At 44.5% G+C, this 17,550-nt stretch overlaps 1 protein-coding gene across 7 annotated transcripts in view; it reads left to right on the forward strand.

Moving 5' to 3' along the window:
* The window catches only part of Dlg3 (discs large MAGUK scaffold protein 3), a 53,238-nt gene that overhangs the window by 22,023 nt on the left and 13,665 nt on the right, over positions 1-17,550 (forward strand). For all 7 annotated transcript variants that reach the window (XM_021188593.2, XM_021188594.2, XM_021188595.2 and 4 more), the window contains one exon: positions 7,825-7,939. In XM_021188593.2, coding sequence (XP_021044252.1) covers positions 7,825-7,939 — 115 coding nt within the window. The remainder of the gene's footprint in view (positions 1-7,824; positions 7,940-17,550) is intronic.

Raw genomic sequence — 17,550 nt, forward strand, 5'->3', positions numbered from 1 at the left:
GACACTCCAGAAGAGGGTGTCAGATCTTGTTACAGATGGTTATGAGCCACCATGTGGTTGCTGGGATTTGAACTCTGGACCTTTGGAAGAGCAGTTGGGCGCTCTTAACCACTGAGCCATCTCACCGGGGTTTCTTACTCTTTTCTGTCATGGCTTACCTTGGACTATTGATTATTTTACAAAGAGATTACTTGAAAGCAACCTCAGATATTTTAGCAACTCTAAACTAGAGGAGATGGGTCTTTCTCTAGGTCCCTTTTTCTCTGGTCTCCTTTTACAGAAATTTGACCTAAACCAGATTCAGCTGACACTATAGTAAAGGTTGTTGGAGAGTTTGTGATTGTGGGGGGAGTATTACTGTGAAGGGCATTTGCAACTGGATTGTTGGCCTGGTAAAATACAGAAATTAGTTATATTAACTTAGATTGGCAAGCCTCAACAAAAGCTGTGTGTATTTTGGTCAGTATGTGGTAGCATCACCATTAAGTGTAGAAGATTGTTCTGAGAAAGTCCTTTTGGTACTGAGAGCACAGTAAAGGTAGAATTCTGCTTTTGTTCTCGGGCTTTCTGCAAGAGAAGACCTGCCTTGGGTGACCTTTCCATATACTTTGACTTGTGGGTTAAGGGAGCTAAACACTTGGTAATCTTTCATTGAGGCATGCTATGTGAAATTTCCTTTGAAGTAGGGAGAAGGCCCTGTTTGAAGCTTTTCCCCCACTCTTGACTACTTGATGGATGTGAAAGCAAGGTACTTTTGTACTCATTTCAGACCAGGTGGCTGAGTGTAATAAAGCTTTCAATGAGCATAGCACTTTCACCTGAACAGCCAGCTCTTCCTACATCCTCACTTCCTGCGGAGACAGACAGACCTGTCAGACAGACAGACAGATATACACACACACTCACCAACACCAACCCAACACTACCAACACTAACAAAAACCCTGCACACAGTCGGTAGGGAGAACTGGAATTTTTATAGCATGCTTACCAAGTACATCTTATTTTCTGTTTTATTCTCAGCGTCCTTCACAATGCTCTCTAGAGCTTTGGCTGAGTGTGTGTCGCTGAGGAAGTACATTGTGACAGTTTAGGGACCAGAACAGGTTTCTGTTTAGGGTTAGTCATAATTTAGAGTCATTGTTCTAAGGGTAGAGCTGGAATTATTTTTCCTTAAGCAATATTTGTCCATATGGAAGCTGTTTGTCACTTCTGCTGGCTTACATACCCTTGAGATTTTTTTTTTGCAATTTATATATTTTGCTTTTTAAAATGCAGAGTTTGAGGCTATTTGTAGATTTTAAAATTTTGTTAAATAAAATAAATTAGACTATCTTAGGTTTGATTCTTCATGAACCTTATTGATTTTTCTTAAAATCATAGTGTTATAATTAAAGTAAACTTTCAAAATTGTTTAGCTTTAGAGATGTTGGATTCTTGAAGTAGTGGGCCCATAATGAGAAACCAACCCAAGTTTTCTTTCTTTCTTTCTTTCTTTCTTTCTTTTCTTCTTCTTCTTCTTCTTCTTTTTTTTTTTTTTTTTTTTTTTTTTTTTTTTTTTTTTTTTTTTTTTTTTTTTCTTTTTTTTTTTTTTTTTTTTGGTTTTTCAAGACAGGGTTTCTCTGTATAGCCCTGGCTGTCCTGAAACTCACTTTGTAGACCAGGCTNGCCTCGAAGTCAGAAATCCACCTGCCTCTGCCTCCCGAGTGCTGGGATTAAAGGCGTGTGCTACCACACCCGGCTTCAAGTTTTCTTAATTGTATAGATGCAAGTTGTGATTCCAAGAAATGTACTTTTTGGCAATTCATGTATGCTGTACATAAAGATTTCTTGTTGCTGTTGTTTTGGGACATGTATCATTGTAGCCCAGGCTGGCCTGGAACTCACTGTGTAACCTAGGCTAGTCTTGACATTGAGGCAATCCTATATCTTGATCGCCTGAGTGTAGGATTTCAGGTGTATGCCACCATGTCTGGCTTGCTAATACATATCTTAATGGACTTCTTTAGCTCTATCCATTTACTTTGGAAACATGGAGAGCTGTAGCATTTTCATAGGTGCTTGTAATTCACACAATCCTAAAGGCTCATACTCCGAAGGCAACATCTGAAGGCTGAAACAATTCACACTCAGAATCTGGGCCTCTCTGTGGAGCTTGTAACTTTATTTCCACCAGCGCTCTGTAATTTTTCACAATTGGTGATTCCTTAAAGCCTTGGGGGCAGCTCAGCAATGGCAACTGAGAACAGTGTGAGTTTGAGATCTGAATGGATGCACTTCCATAAGGACTGATGAGCTTTTTGGGTAGCTATCGATTCATTCCGAGAATGAGCTAGGTAGGATTCAGCCTTGCCTTCTCTACTCAGCATTTTGTGGGGCCTCAAGATCAGAAAGTTCATATTCTCCCTCCCTACTTCTCTTTCCTCTCTTCCTCCTCCTCTCTCCTCCCCCCTCTCCTTTCTATGGCCTTAAATGTCACTTCTCCCAGGGAGAACTTTGTTGAAATCTATCTCCCTAAGTAGATTGGCTCATTCTGTCTGAATCTCCCTCTACTGTTTAGTCATTGCACTTTGAAAGGTTGTAATTGAAATTATAATTAAGTAGTTGTTTGTTGATATGATTGCAATTTATAGAGAGTGTTTTGATTACTGGTATATTCTCTACAGCTAACACAGTGACTGGTATGCAGTAGACACTTGGTAAATACCTGAATAAGTACATGAATGGATAAAATATATAATGATCAAGGAATGCCGTTGAATGGACAAAGAATGTTTGACTTTAGGCAGTGAAAATCAATGCAGGAGCAGGGCATAACAGATGTGAATGAATTGTATTCAAGGGTCCCAGACCAGGGAGTTCAAGAGCATTTGTGGAATGAGAAACAGGTAGATAATATGCAGGAATGGTGGGGCAATCCTTGAATGTTTGCTTCAGATACTAAGGTAAGATTCTTTAGTTGCTATGATTGTACATACTTGGATGGTATGGGGAAGTCTAGAAACTGTAGTTTTATGGTGGCCAAATAAGGATCTAAAGACCAGTTACCACAATAGAGCAGTGGCCCAGAGGAAAAGAGATGACACAGTGTGACCTAAGTCATGGCAGAGGCAATGTGACCTAAGTCATGGCTGGGGGGCAGAGATAAAAAACATGACACTGGTGTCATAGCACATACTTGTAGTTCCAGTTATTCATGAGGTAAAGGCTGGAGGTGGTGAAAGCTCGTCCTTAGATACTTACAAAGGCAGGTAGACCATCTTACAGGTAGTAGCTGAAACAGACTTAACAATACCCGGAAGAAGGAGAGGGAGGCCTGTGACCTGGGCCCTAATGCTAGAGTACCAGCAACTATACTCACTAGTAGAGCAGCCTTTTGCATTATTGTGCAAAGAACATTACAACTCTTTTGCAGACTTCATCTCTACCAAAAGTCCAGGAAGTGGTTGCCTGTTCCAGAGTAAAATCTTGGCTTCACTTTTGTATAGCTGAAAGGCTCATTAAAGTCTAGTCCCCAAACAAAAGGTTTACAAACACAAGATCAGTCTGTCTTCAAAAGTAAATTTTGCCTCTACTTCTACAGAAACCAAAAAGCTTCTAGAAGCTTCCAAATACCATTTTATTTTTACAGTTAGAAAGGCTTCAGAATGGTTTCAGAATGCCGGGCTTACATATAGTCGTTACAATCAAAATTTTGCTTTTTTGTAGTGCCGAGATAAAACTCAGGGTTACATGCATGACCGGCAAGTGTGCTACCACTGCCCTGGGTCCTCCCTCAGCTCTGTGATGAATCGAGCGTGCATTGATTATGCGTTTGACTCTGCACTTTCATATTTAGGAATCTATGCTTCAGACAGATTCATCCAATTATACAATGCAGCATTGATTGAATGTAGGCTGCATGTGTTGGTGCACACCTATCATCCTAGCACTCCAGAGTCTGAGAGGCAGAATTGCCATGAATTGAAGCCCAGCCTGGGCTACATAGCAAGTGAACACTAGGTTATCCAGCTATATAGCAAGACTCCCAGCTCAATGAGCAAACAATTTAAATGTACATTGACCAGGATATGACTGAATAAGATACATTATGTCCTCTCTAATATGCAATACTATGTGACCATTAATGTGTAAGTGGTCTTTATTCATGTGCTGATGTGAATGGGTTTCTTATGACATCAGAGAATGAAAACAAGTATGTGTGTGAATCTGTCTGGGCTGTGAATACATGGGTATATATGGAGGGAAGCCTGGAAAGATACATATGAAAAATAATAAGAGTGATTGTTTCCAAATAGTGGAAGGGGGAAATCAGACAGAAATTTCTAAATTGGAAACTGGAAACTAGTTTTTGAAAGTCAGGGGCTGGGCTTGTGGCTCAGTGGTAGAGGGCCTGCCTAGCATATATGAAGCCCTGAGTTTGAACACCAGTGCTGAAAATTTTTACAAATAAATCATGTGTTCCTTTTGTGGTTTTTTTTTTGTAGTTGAAAAGGCATTTATTGGAGGTGAAGAAGCACATATATGTAACAGACAAAGCAGGATGGGGGCTCAGAAAGCTGAAAAATCCCACTGTTGTAGTTTTTGAAGCCCTCAGGCATGTTGGGCAGTGGCATCTTCTTGTGGATTTGGGACTGTACTGTTGGGAGAGCGCACCACCCCTCTTGCCTTGCCTTCCTTTGGAAACGTTCTGCAGGGTCATTGCCTTGCCATTACCCAAAACCAAACTGTAAGTCCAGACCATCGGGTTCCAAATTGATGGGGCATCACGGTTACTTAATGTGTTTTTGAAGACAGATTTCTGGGCTCTTCTCCATTCAGTGGCTAATGATATTGTGTATCAGGGTAGGGTAGGGGGGCTTCCCAGAATTCTGATCTTAAGGCACACTATGTTCCCTGAGAAATCCTCTTTCTGTGCTGGCTTCTACTCGTACACCTCTGGCTTCTTTCTCCCTGTGTGATTAGCGCTGGTAAAAGGGAAGGAGGAAGCAGAGTATGAGTCATCATGGATATCTTTGTGGGTCACAAATGGTTGGGTTTATCTGAATGGGAAAAATGAATAAAGCACAGTTTAATAGACTTGAGATTTTAGTAATATATGCTGCTTCTTGAAAGTAGCCTATTTGAAGTGGGGCCCTCTCAGAAGGAAGACTGGTCGAGTAGCTTCCTACGCAGTGACTTGGGCCTAAGAGATGCCCTCCACATAATGGCTGCTTTACTGGTAAGTGGAACGGGAGGAACAATCTCAGGAAGTCTTAGAATTTAGCTGTTTTAGAAGTGAAGCTTTTGTCTTGGTGAAATATTTAATAATATTAAGAGTCACTGTCATAAATCCATTCCACATACATTATTGTCTGAATGCCTTTGTCTTTCCTCTGTATAAAGTATGTTAACTGGTCCAGGATGTAGCTTACTGGTAAAGGGGCTTGTCTGGGCCCCTGCTCCTTCCCTAGCACTGTGGATCTATTAACTGGCTGACCAGTGGGGATTATTAACGTCCTAAAACAGTGTTGAGCAGCCTCAGTTGCTCCCAACAGTAACCCTTGGAACTAAAGCATCAACTCTCATGAACTGAGATTATGGACTGTTGTGAGCTGTATGTGGTTGCTGGGAATTGAACTGGGGACCTCTGCAAGAACAGCCAGTGCTCTTAACCACTGCGCCATCTCTCCAGCCCCGCAATACTTCTTTCTTCCCTTTGGAAATCCTCTGTGAAGCTGGTGGCCATCACTTCAACAAATCATTTGCTTTATTTGATAGCAGATGCTTCCATTTGGACAGAGGTTTCCTCAACAGTCATTTAGCACAGGGTACTTTGTGTCTAGTGGTCAGTAGATAAGTATCCAGCTAGAAGCCAGAAACTGATAAAGGGTGAAACTCTGGGGGTTCATCTGAATAAGAAAGGTGAATAACACAGTCCAAGGAACTTGAAACAACAGATTCCTCAAAGCAGCACTTTGCTCCCCTTCCCTTTCTTACTTTAATTGGTTCCCATGGCTCAGAATTATCAACCTTGGATTATGAGTTTTGAGGAAATGGTAGCTTGGTAGTTGTTTTTAAAGGATTTTTTTTTTTTTGAGAAACATAGTTACTAAGCAACCGCTGTGGCCTGCTGCTGCTCTGTTAGAGTTCAGTGGGCCGGGTCACCTCCAAAGAAGGCACTGCATAGACAAGAGCGAACCACTTGTAGATAGGTTGGATAGCATCCCTTGTTGTTCTGAGTTTGGGGATTGTGTTGTTCTAGTAAGGCAGGGTCTTGGACTGTATTCCAGGCTGGCCTGGAATTTATGACCCTTCTACCCTAGCCTTCTGGGTGCTGTGGTTACTGGTATGAGCCACTGTGCTAGACTCAGTCCAGATTCTGTGTACAGTTCTTTGATTCATCATCACCAAGGAAGTCCTGCCCGGTCAAATCTCTTGCCAGCACGGTTCTTCCCTGAGTGAGCTAGGAGGGAGGGAGAGTCTGGAAGGAAGGAACGAGAAATGATCTCTGAATCAGGGGTTAGAGGCCAAGCCCTGGGGTGAGGCAAGTATCCTGTCTCTCTGTGCAGCCCAAGGCTTCTATGACAAATCCGTCACCACCCATTACATTTAGATTAGGACAGCTTATTTCTATTGATGTGTGGCCTCGAAAGTCTAAGAACAGGCACAGTGTCCAGCTGCTGTGTACCCCCTCCCCCGTGCGCCACCATTTAATAGGTGAGTCAGTGAGTGGACTGCTTCCTCCAGGATTGTAGGGACAGGGGTAGGTAATGAGGACAGAGCTCAGTAACACTCAGTGCGTGATGAATGAAAGGACATTCGAATTTAACCAGTTGGCTCCATTGGTAACGCAGTGACGAACAAGAAACTCTGAGAAGAGGGGGTTTATGTGACTTTTAGCTGCACCCCGTCCTCGCCTTGGCTTCTGCACATTTCCCTTTTCACCCAGCTGAAGGTCAGGTCGCTTTGCCCAGGGAGCTGAGGGAGCGGAGGGGGAGGGCAGGTGTTGGAGCAGGTGTTGTGTTTTCTCCCACAGAGTGACACTGACTAGGTAGGGTTGCTTCTTGCCAACCCCTCTATGGTGCAGAAAAATGCTTTTGTGAACAATTTCCCCTGGAAGCGGTTTTTAAGCAGTTGCTCAACCTTTAACCTTCAGTATAAATTTTGACTGCCTTTAAAGTCAGCTTGTCACTGAAGTCTGCCTTGTTTTCTGACATTTCTATATCATGTGCCTCCCAGTATACCCCATTTTACAAAGCAATGATAGACCTGGACCTGTTGTGTAAGGAGAGCTCTAGCTTTAATGGCTGGACAAATGGTTGCAGCTTGTTTCTTTTTAGACTCTGTCCTGGGATCCACTAAAAGAGTCATCCTGGGAAAACTGCCCTCCTTACCTAACAGTGATTGAATAGCCTGGTTCTTTCCAGCCCCCCTGCCCTGTGTCTCAGGGCCATCTGTTCTCTGCAGTCAGCTTTTTGGGAAAGTCGCCTTGCCCATCTGCTCTCCTTGGGCCTTAGTGCCTGCTCTAAGGATGTAGAAAGGCTGCCCTGGACCCTCTTTCCAGTTGTTATTTTTTAAGGATCAGTGAGATTTTGAAGCAGATAAAAGCTGTTTCCATTTGCCATGCCCAAACACAACTCTTTTTCTAGGTGTTTTTTTTCCCCTTCTTGGTGGGGAGGGTTGGTCTGTCTTTCTCAACTTGGGGGAGGGACTTTGCTTATCAAAGCAAAGATTCCACCTCCCGGTTGCTTTGAAGCCAAGTGTCCTCCTGACTCTTTGGCCGCGGGTGTGCTGACCGAGGGAGCTCCTTCGGTTCATTCTTTTCCCCTTGTCTCCCTGACAGAGTACAGTCGCTTTGAATCCAAGATCCATGACTTGCGGGAACAAATGATGAACAGCAGCATGAGTTCTGGGTCTGGGTCTCTCCGAACCAGTGAGAAGAGGTCCTTGTATGTCAGGTAAGCCGTCCCTCTGAGTACCAGGCCTAGCCGCTCTTGTCTAACTGGTAGGGTGGGGACTGTGTACTCCCTACACTAAACCAACACCTTGTACCTGTGCTTACCACGTGTGTATTTTATGGTCTGTATCTCCTCCCTTTTGTGAATTGCCTTCTTCCTTTTCACTTACAAATGAGTCAGTTGGGGAAATGTTCGGTCTGCCCCACTATGTAAGACTTATTAAGTGATCGTTGCTAGTCAGCATTCAAATAACACTTGAAAATTTAAAGTCTATTACCTGCAATCTATGCTTCGAGGGGAAAAGTTAGCATCGCCTTTCACATATGCATGATAGACTTGAGGATGTGTGTGTCTGAGCATATCTGTTGTCAAAGTGTCCTGGTACAGGGCCTCTTAAGAAACCAAAGTGGCGCCGGGCGTGGTGGCGCAGGCCTTTAATCCCAGCACTTGGGAGGCAGAGGCAGGCCTGGTCTACAGGGTGAGTTCCAGGACAGCCAGGACTACACAGAGAAACCCTTGTCTCGAAAAAACAAAACAAAAACCAACAAAAAACAAAACAAAACAAAAAAACCCAAAAAGCAAAACAAACAAACAAAAAACCTAAAACCAACCAACCAAACAAAAAGAAACCAAAGTCCTGGCAGCTTGCTGCATTCTAGATGGTTTGCTAGGTTTCTGTCCCCTTTTCTCCTTTGGAGGCATGTGATTCATAGGACAAGATGGCATATGCACCCTAAGAAGGGAAAGGCAGGGACAGCTTATTGCTGAAAGGTATGCACTGGCATTGTCAACGACTGAGCTTTTGACCCTTGTAGGGCCAAAGTATAAACCCTTCAGTTAGCAGACTGATAAGGGAACACTGACCTTTTCTTAGAATTCGGGGTAGCTTCCTTCTTCCTGCCGTGCTCTTGAGCACCAGCAGTCTGGTCACTAGTACTCTAAGGTCAGCTGTCTTACGGAAAGGTGGTGGGGTTACTCCCCAGAGCCACCAGCCTTCCCAGGCTTATTTAACTGGTTTTATGGTGGCCTCTGCTACTTGCTGGAGGCGGGAAGGAGAGGCCAGTTGCCTGGTAACGTGACAATTACTGTGTCCTTGGGGTGTGAAATGACGGTAGCTAACTGCTGTCAAAGCTAATTGCAGCTCTCACGTGAGTGTGCATGCGTGCTCTCGCTTTTCTTTTTCCACAGTTGGTTGTCAGTGACCCTGCTGCACGGGGAGTCAGCCTAGGGAGCCTTCTGTGCATCTGAGGCCCACTAGCCTCCTTAGAGTTCTTTTCTAAAGTGAACCCTGCACTCTGCTCTTGGTGGGTGGAGAGTGGGTGATGCTCGCACCTCCTGTTGGCAGCACAGGACGGGAGAGAGGCTTGGCAAGGCCCAGCCATCTTTCCAGTCTCCTTCTTGGAGAAGAAAGGCCTGCTGGTGGTCACTAAAGTTCTTGCTCGGGATCTACAACATGGACAGTGGGTCTCTGATGGGGTCTCTGTCATCATGTGCTGTTAACCCCAAAGTGGGTAATATTTATGTGACTTGGTCAGGGTTGTTCCGTTCCATGCTTCCAGCCCCCGCAGATGTGGCACTTCAGTGTGCGTGGGAAGCTCTCTTTAGGCAAGACAGTTCCTTCAGAGAGCTTTATTTTTAGATTTCTCCTCTCCGCCTAGCCTCTGCTACTGCTGTCCCTGCCTGGGTAGAGGAGCCGGGCACTGACTCTTGATGCGGAACACCATTCTGTGGCGCAGGCAAGGGACCCACTCACCTGGTCTCTGGGAAGGAAAGGAAAGACCATAACTCTGTAGTGAATCAGGTTTATATAATCTGCTCCTAACCTTGGCTAGACAACTTTGTCCTCTGAGGAAAGTAGATATGGCTTAGAATGGGAACTGTGCTCAATCAGGCAATCAGGGGAAATCATGCTTTGTGGCGACTGTTGGGCCTGGGCTAACCCCTGGGCTTGCTCTCTGTAGCCCTATGACAGTCTTCGAACTTACAATCCTCTTCCTTCAGCTTTTTGAGTAGCAGGGATTACAGGCCTGTGCAAGTAGTTTCAGCTTGTTTCTTACATTCTTTTTTCTTTTTGGTTTTTTCGAGACAGGGTTTCTCTGTGTAGCCCTGTCTGTCCTGGAACTCACTCTGTAGACCAGGTTGGCCTCCAACTCAGAAATCCGCCTGCCTCTGCTTCCCAAGTGAGTGCTGGGATTAAAGACGTGCGCCACCACGCCCAGCTATGTTTCTTACATTCTTAAACAGAAAAAAAAAATCCATTGATACCAATAGTTCCCTAAACTATTACCTCCCCTCTTTCTCTGAATTCTGTGGCAGGAAACATTAGTTCCCTAAGAGACTACTCTGACTGTAGAAAAACAAGTCCTTTAGTGAAACTGGGCAAATGCAGGCATGGATAGAGGAAATTTTTTTTTTTTTTTGTGCATGTTGCACTCAACAACTCTGTGCCTGCATACCTGTGTGTATATGTGCATGCATGTGCTTGTGGGGGACTGGGGGGTGAAGGCTAGGTGGACTGCCTGTGAGCCCAGGCTATCTCATTGCCTCTGCTTCCCCAGTACTAGGATTGCAAGCAGGCCCGTACCATCACGTCCAGCACTTACGTACAGGCGTTAGGGATTGAACTCAGGTCCTCATGTTTACACAGCAAGTGCTTTTCTGACTGAGCTGTGTCCCCACCCCCAAGAACAAAATTCTTCACCGTCTTGGGCAGTAGGCAGTGGTGACCCCTAGAAATATGACCAGAGGAATATCATTTGGAGAAGCCTAGCCTCCTAATATCCAGGCTGGGAAAGTTTAGCGTCACATACTCCCCGCCACCACTTCTTCCAGTCACTTCTTCAGTGGCTTCACATGTTGGGAGCACCAACTTTTCAGCCTGGTGACATGATTCCTGAGCAGCCCAAGAAGGCTCCAGAGGAGCCTTTGCCAGGGATCAGTGGTGACTGCATGGCCACCATATTCAATGACTGGCTCACTGGTTCTTCCCGGCCAGGCTGACCTCCTCATCACCTGTGTTGCTACAAGGCATTGGCTTGCTGCTTTCAAGGCTCTGTCTGCCTTGCTAATTGTCCCGAAACACCTCCTTAGCTCTGGGCCTGAGATGGCAATCCCATGGCTTTTCAGAGCTTTACATCATATTGTTGTATAAGGGACAGCCTCAAACCTGAGTATCAACAACCTGATGGACATGTGCAGAAAATAAAGCTGCCCACCTCATGCCTCTGATAGGGACATATTCAAGCTGGACTCCTTCCCTCCTCCAAGCATTCCTTAAGTTCATTTCCTTACCTTGTCATGTGGAAAAGGATTAGATTTGTTCTGTCACCCAAGGCCTATTTCAGTTCAATGGAAGGATGAAAGAGCTCAGAATAAAAAGTCTGAAATGGAATGGACTGGCTCTTGAGAGAAGACACTTGATTTTTTTTTTTTTTTGTTACTGAAGGGGTTATACAAGAGCCTGGGTGACTTTTTGCCCTGGGCGTTGCAGAGTTAGAGCTAAAGCACGATTCTGGGCCCGTTGTGCTCGGAAGCTTTTAGTGGATGGAGTGCTGGTGTCTTCAGCTTAAAGGGAACCCAAGGCCACCCCTGCATCATGGCCTTTATTATTCTCTTTAAAGGGTTTTTAAAATCCTTTTAATAATGGTGCATTATGATCCCATTTTGCATATGAGAAAACTGAGGCTTGACTGAGGCAACCAGGAAACTAACTCCTAAACTGGAATATGAACTGACCTTTAGTAAAGTATAATTCATTCAGTTTTCCCAACTCCCTAACTGAAGGGATTAGCTGGAGTGCTGGTGAAAAAACAAATATATCCCTAGCTGCCTCTTCTAGAGCTTTAGGTCACTGTGATAGTGATTTTTTTCTTTTTTGTTGTTGCTACTGTTTGGTCAGTTGGTATTTCCCCCAGTACTCAGGATTGATTGAGCCCAGGGCCTCACGCATACTACCATTAGGCTCTATCCTCAGCCCTCTTTCCTTTTTCTTTCTTTTGAGACAGAATCTTACTGTGTGACCCAGGCTGATTCAGTCTTGAGTTCCTCCCACCCCAGCATCTCAAGTGGCTGGGATTACAGGCCTATGCCAGCGGGTCTGGTACAAAATGTGTTTTTAACAGTCAGAATGCTCAAGAATGGCCACTTTATACTGTGATTGACACTTATTTTTACATCAGTGGAGCAACTAAACATTCTGTTTCCTGTTCTGTGGAAGGCAGTAGTGCAGAACTAATAACTTGAGCCTGCTTGCTGGGATAGATTCAGGGAAGTGGTGGTCTGGTTCCTGTCCTCCTGCAGCTGACATTTACCCAGAGGGTGATGTGGCTGCATTCAGTTTGGGTTTCAGTTTTACTACTCCTCTCCTCTCCTCTCCTCTCCTCTCCTCTCCTCTCCTCTCCTCTCTTCTCTTCTCTTCTGTCTGTCTGCACCTCTCTCTCTCTCTCTCTCTCTCTCTCTCTCTCTCTCTCTCTCTCTNCCTCCCCTCCCCTCCCCTCCCCTTCCCTCCCCAGGACCTATCTCCCTCTTGTTTGCATGGGTTTGCAAAGCTATTCTGAAGGAGGTAACCCCATCTCCCAGCTGCACTGGGCTATACCAGGTGAAACCCTAGGGTGCTGCAGCTGTTCTGAACATAGGGTCTATGGGAGTTTTCAAGAGGAGAGCAGGGGGAAGAAGGAAAGATAACCGTGCTTGGATACTGGCGATCGGCTTTAAAACCTCCAGGAACTTAAGGAGAAAGCCCTTTCTTTCCTCTCTTGACTACACTAGAACCATCTCTTATTAGGTGAGTGTGATGAACAGAGCCTTTATGTGTGCCCAGACCAGGACTTTTGCTCTGCTGCTGTGGTGTTTGCTGAACTGGACCACAGAAGTCACCTCTTTTGCCCCTGGCTCACAGTGTGTTGGCTAGATGTTTGGTTTAGGCCATTTGCATGTGAAGGCAAGACAATGCTGCTGGGTAGGTTCAAATTCCAGACCCCACTTTGATTTTTATAAATGAATGAATGAATGAATGAATGACCTAGGACTCTAAAGGTTGCCCAAGAGGCTCAGTTGTGCAAGTAGCTTTTGAAAGTCTGTGCAGACTCATCTGACTGCATTCTTTGCAGCCTCAGGACAACATTCTGGCAGTTCAGGAATTTTGGCCTCCTGGCTGGCTGTCTCCCAGTCTTCTTCCCACTCTAAAATGGAAATCCTGTTGAGGCCTCTGTAGTTTTGGTTCAGTGAAACAATGTTAGTATATTGGCTTGGTCATCAAAAAAAGACTGGAGAGTGCTTCTTCCATCAACAGGAAGACACTTTGCCCAGGGTGGTGTTCTTTGAAGCTCAGCCTGATTTATTCATTAAGTTCCAGTAGGGGATGGAGATGCTAAAAAGAAAATATTGGCAGACTTCTCTGTCTGACAGAATTGGAGGTGGTGACAATATTATTTAATTTTGCAGGGTTAGGGAGTCAAATCTAGAGTGTCACATGTACTAGCAAGTATTCTACTGATGAACTGAACTGCACACCCAGGCTTGTGTTAAAAGCACCAGTAAATGCATGGAAATCATTAGTGCTACCAGTGGCTGCTGGGACTGCCTGCTTTCAGGCAGTAGTGCCAGTAGCCGTTCCATTCTTCTCAGCATCTGTAGGACCTGTGAGCCCTGCATGGTCTCTTATTATGGGTTGTTGGTTCTTGAATGTCTCTTGAAATTCATGGTTGCCCTTTAGGGCCTGGCACTTTTAAATAGACTAGAGATGAAGTCGCTGACCTGCTCCTTTTTTTGAAGGTGCATTAAGATACCTGGCTCTGGTAGCCACATTTGGTGTTACCCTTATGATCCACACTCAGCATCCCCTGAAAATTTGACTTTAGAGTTTTAGGTTGTTCTTGGAAACTGCTGGAAACTTTAATTTTCTACTAAGGTCAAGAGCTGATGTCTAACTGCTACTTTATAGCTTTCTGTGCTTATAAGGCCAACCAGGCGATAGATAGGCTGTTCAGTCTTCAAATTATAGGCTCCCTTTAACACTTTAGTGATACCCCAGGCCCCAGCTTCAATGGAAGGGAAACACAGCAGAACACCGAGGAAGAATAACGTGAGAGTGTTCTGTGGGATAGCCTGGGCTCATCCACCCTCCACAAGCACCGAGAAGGGCTTCCTTGGTGATCTTCTGTGAAAATTCAAAAATAAGCGTGCAAGCATTAAATGGCAGTAGATAGAAATTATAAAGGAAGGCTGCTACCAAATGTCTGGAATGGATTGCAAAGGACATTTAGGGTGTGCTGTATCACAAAGCAGGAGAACTTGGGCTGGACCATGGAGCATTTAGACAGGGGGCAAGGCAGGTGGCCTGTAGGTCAGGAGGTCAGCACTGTCCTGAGTGCGTTCTGTGGAAGCAGCCTCTAGCCTTTTAGGCTATTAGTCCTAAACTGTTCTTGTTTGCTCTGTGTTGGGAAACCTGCCTAACCAGTTCCCTCTGGGGAGCTGCATTTTCATTGTATTTCCTTACTTGTTAAGTTTAAGGTGCCACAGTGGCTGTGCAAGGCCCTCCTGACTTCTTTGGATCTTTTATATGCAACCCTCACAAGTTTATCTCTTTAAAGCGATTTAAAAAGTCACCTCTTAAACAATATAGCTCCCAAGACCTTCAGAAGCATTGTCTCCTTAGTGGGGCAGGCAGTGGCCTTCAGTACTGAAGATCAGCCTGGGACATGAACCTGGACACTCGTGGGTCTATCCCGAACCTGGACACTCGTGGGTCTATCCCGAACCTGGACACTCGTGGGTCTATCCCGCCGTGTACTGATGGAACAGCAGTGGAGGTTCTCAGGGACCTCACTGGCTCTTAATTTAACCCTAACTTCATAAAATTCTTTTGATTGGGCCAACAAGATGGCTCAGCGAGTAAAGGTGCTTCCTTCCCATGGAATCGGAAATCCTGATGTCCTGATTTTGACTGGCCCGATCCCACCTGAAGGTTAAGGCAGATAGCCAACTCCAAAAAGTTGTTCTTTGAGTTCCACAATGTGCTGTGACATTCATGGCCAACAACAACAGTAAGTGAGGAAGAAGTTAAAATTTCTATCCTGATTCAGAAGAAAAGGGGGTTTCTTGAACTCTTCCAACATACCTGTCCTCAGGTAAGCTTGTACATACACACACACACACACACACACACACACACACACACTGCAGATCTTTTTATTATGTCCTTTTTTTTTTAAACGTGTGTGAGGACAAAGGTTTGACTTTCTTTTTCCCTTCCTGCTGTCTCTTTGAATCAAAGATTGAAACAGTTCTGTGCTATTTGGGCCTTGTATATGGTAAACTTGAATTCTGGGACACTGATTGAGAATAGCTTTAAAAGAGTAGTATCTACCTTAATTCCCTTAGGCTAATGGTGGAGAGGAAGGAACTGTGAGAGGCTTGCAGGAAGGAGGTGCTTAGAATAAAAGGACTCTAGGCTGCTTGGCCAACTGTCATTGATAGAAGGCCACAATTTTTTTCTTTTAATTTTTTTTTTTTTTTTTTTTTTTTACAATTTCATGGGTGTGTGTGGAGGGGAGCATGAATTTTGGTCATTTTCACCCCCATTACTCTTTCTTGTTCCTTTTGTGTGTGACCCACAGAGGTTAATTATGGCTGTTTGCATGAACATGAATGGAGTTCTTTACTGGAGCTTGAGGAGTGTATCAATGAAGAAAATGCCCCCCTCTCTCCCAACAACCATGTTAGAGGTTCACTGTTTAGATCGCTAAAACTTACGTGTGTGAGTGTTTTACCTGCATGTATGTATATGCACATGTATATGCCTGGTATCTGTGGAGGTCAGAAGTTAAGATCAAGTCCCCTGGAACTGGAGTTATGAATGCTTTTGACATTTAAGAGCCCTGGTCTGATGGTTGCCCTACCATACAGTGCTGGATGATGGCCTTCTGGGTCTGGCCTTCATTTGGAGGATATCTTCTAGTTCTTAGCATGTCGGAATTTCTGCAGGAAAAGGGGAGTAGATTTGGAGAAAAATCCATATCATGGGTTTTGAAAACAGACCAAAATCAGGACAAAGGAAGGAATTGTTGAAGGAAAGAGCCCAGCTTGTTAAGTGCTAGAGCTAGAAAGAAGCTTCAAGAATGTCTAAGAAATTTCCTCTTTTAGACAGCCAAGTGGACAGAGTGACCTTTGAGGTCCCAGTGGTCTGCTGGGTTCTCTTCCTATTGGCAGCCCTGATTGATAGAGAGGGGAAGTCTCAATTCATCATTTGGGTTCATTACTGCATGCATTAATTCAGAACTTAAAAGTGAGATATCATGTTTGTATGTCCTTAACAGTCATAGCTTACAAGCATTGTCCACCCCTTTCTTTGCTCTAGCCTTGTCCAGTCATTCATAAAGTGTCAAACAAAAGCCAAATGGAACAGGTGCTACTTTTTAACGAGAGTTTGGAGTTATATAACCTTTTGACTTGGTTTGCCAGGGAACTTCGAGCCTCTCCTGAAGTAAAATGCTCAAGCCTGTACTTAGTGGAGCTGTTTCTCAATTTCTCCATTAATCGACTTACAGTTTTGGAAATTGTAAAGGGCACACATGCTGTGCTTACACAACCAAGTGAACAGTACAGTCCTAATGGGGCTTGCTTGCTGGCTTGGCTCTGTGTGTGTTGAGCGTTATACAGCGCCTGAACTTATCTCAGAAGTAGATGCCATATAGGTTTTAGGCAAACATTCAGATGTTTTAAAATGACAAATTATTGGATTCTTGGCACCTAGAAAACTCATTTGTATTAACTCTCCTCTATATCCCCTGCTTGCTGTTGTCACCAAAGGTCAAGCCCAATTCTTTGGGTACTCAAACACACCTTATGTTTCTACCCAGTCAACTCGACATTCATATATATGTCGAGAACAGTTCTTCTGTTCGGCTTTAGTTTTATTCTCACTTTTTGAGATAGGAGCTTACTAGTTGTCTTAGTTACTTTTTTATTACTGTGACAAAACACCATGACTGAGGCAACTAATAAAAGGAAGCATTTGATTGTGGTGGGGGAGCATGGCAGCAGGAGGGAGGCATGGTGTTGGAGCAATAGCCAGAAGCTTATATCTGATCATCAAGCAGCAGGCAGAGAGCTGAGAATGAATGGCAAACCTCAGAGCCCGCCCCCAGGGACACACCTCCTCCCGCAAGGCCACACCTCCTAATCCTTCCCAAACAGTTCTTTCAAGCATTACAATGTATGAGCCTAGGGGGCCATTCCTATTCAAGCCATCATACTATGTATGTCACACTCATGATCCTTCTGCCTTACCCTCTCTGGTGCTTTAACTACTAACCTGTGCTACTACACCCAATTCTTGATTCATTTTGGCATCTTTCTGTTTCCCGCTTCAAACTTCCAAACTAATGTGTACTTAATACAAATTCTGTTCTTCCACTTCAGTTTTGGAACTCCTAATGCCATTGTGTATTAGTCATCAGTAAGAATTCCATTGCTCAGCCAGGCGGTGGTGGTGCACGCCTTTAATCCCAGCACTTAGGAGGCAGAGGCAGGCAGATTTCTGAGTTCGAGGCCAGCCTGGTCTACAAAGTGAGTTCCAGGACAGCCAGGGCTACACAGAGAAACCCTGTCTC

Source organism: Mus pahari, chromosome X (genome assembly GCF_900095145.1).
Source record: "Mus pahari chromosome X, PAHARI_EIJ_v1.1, whole genome shotgun sequence".
Classification (NCBI taxonomy): domain Eukaryota; kingdom Metazoa; phylum Chordata; class Mammalia; order Rodentia; family Muridae; genus Mus; species Mus pahari.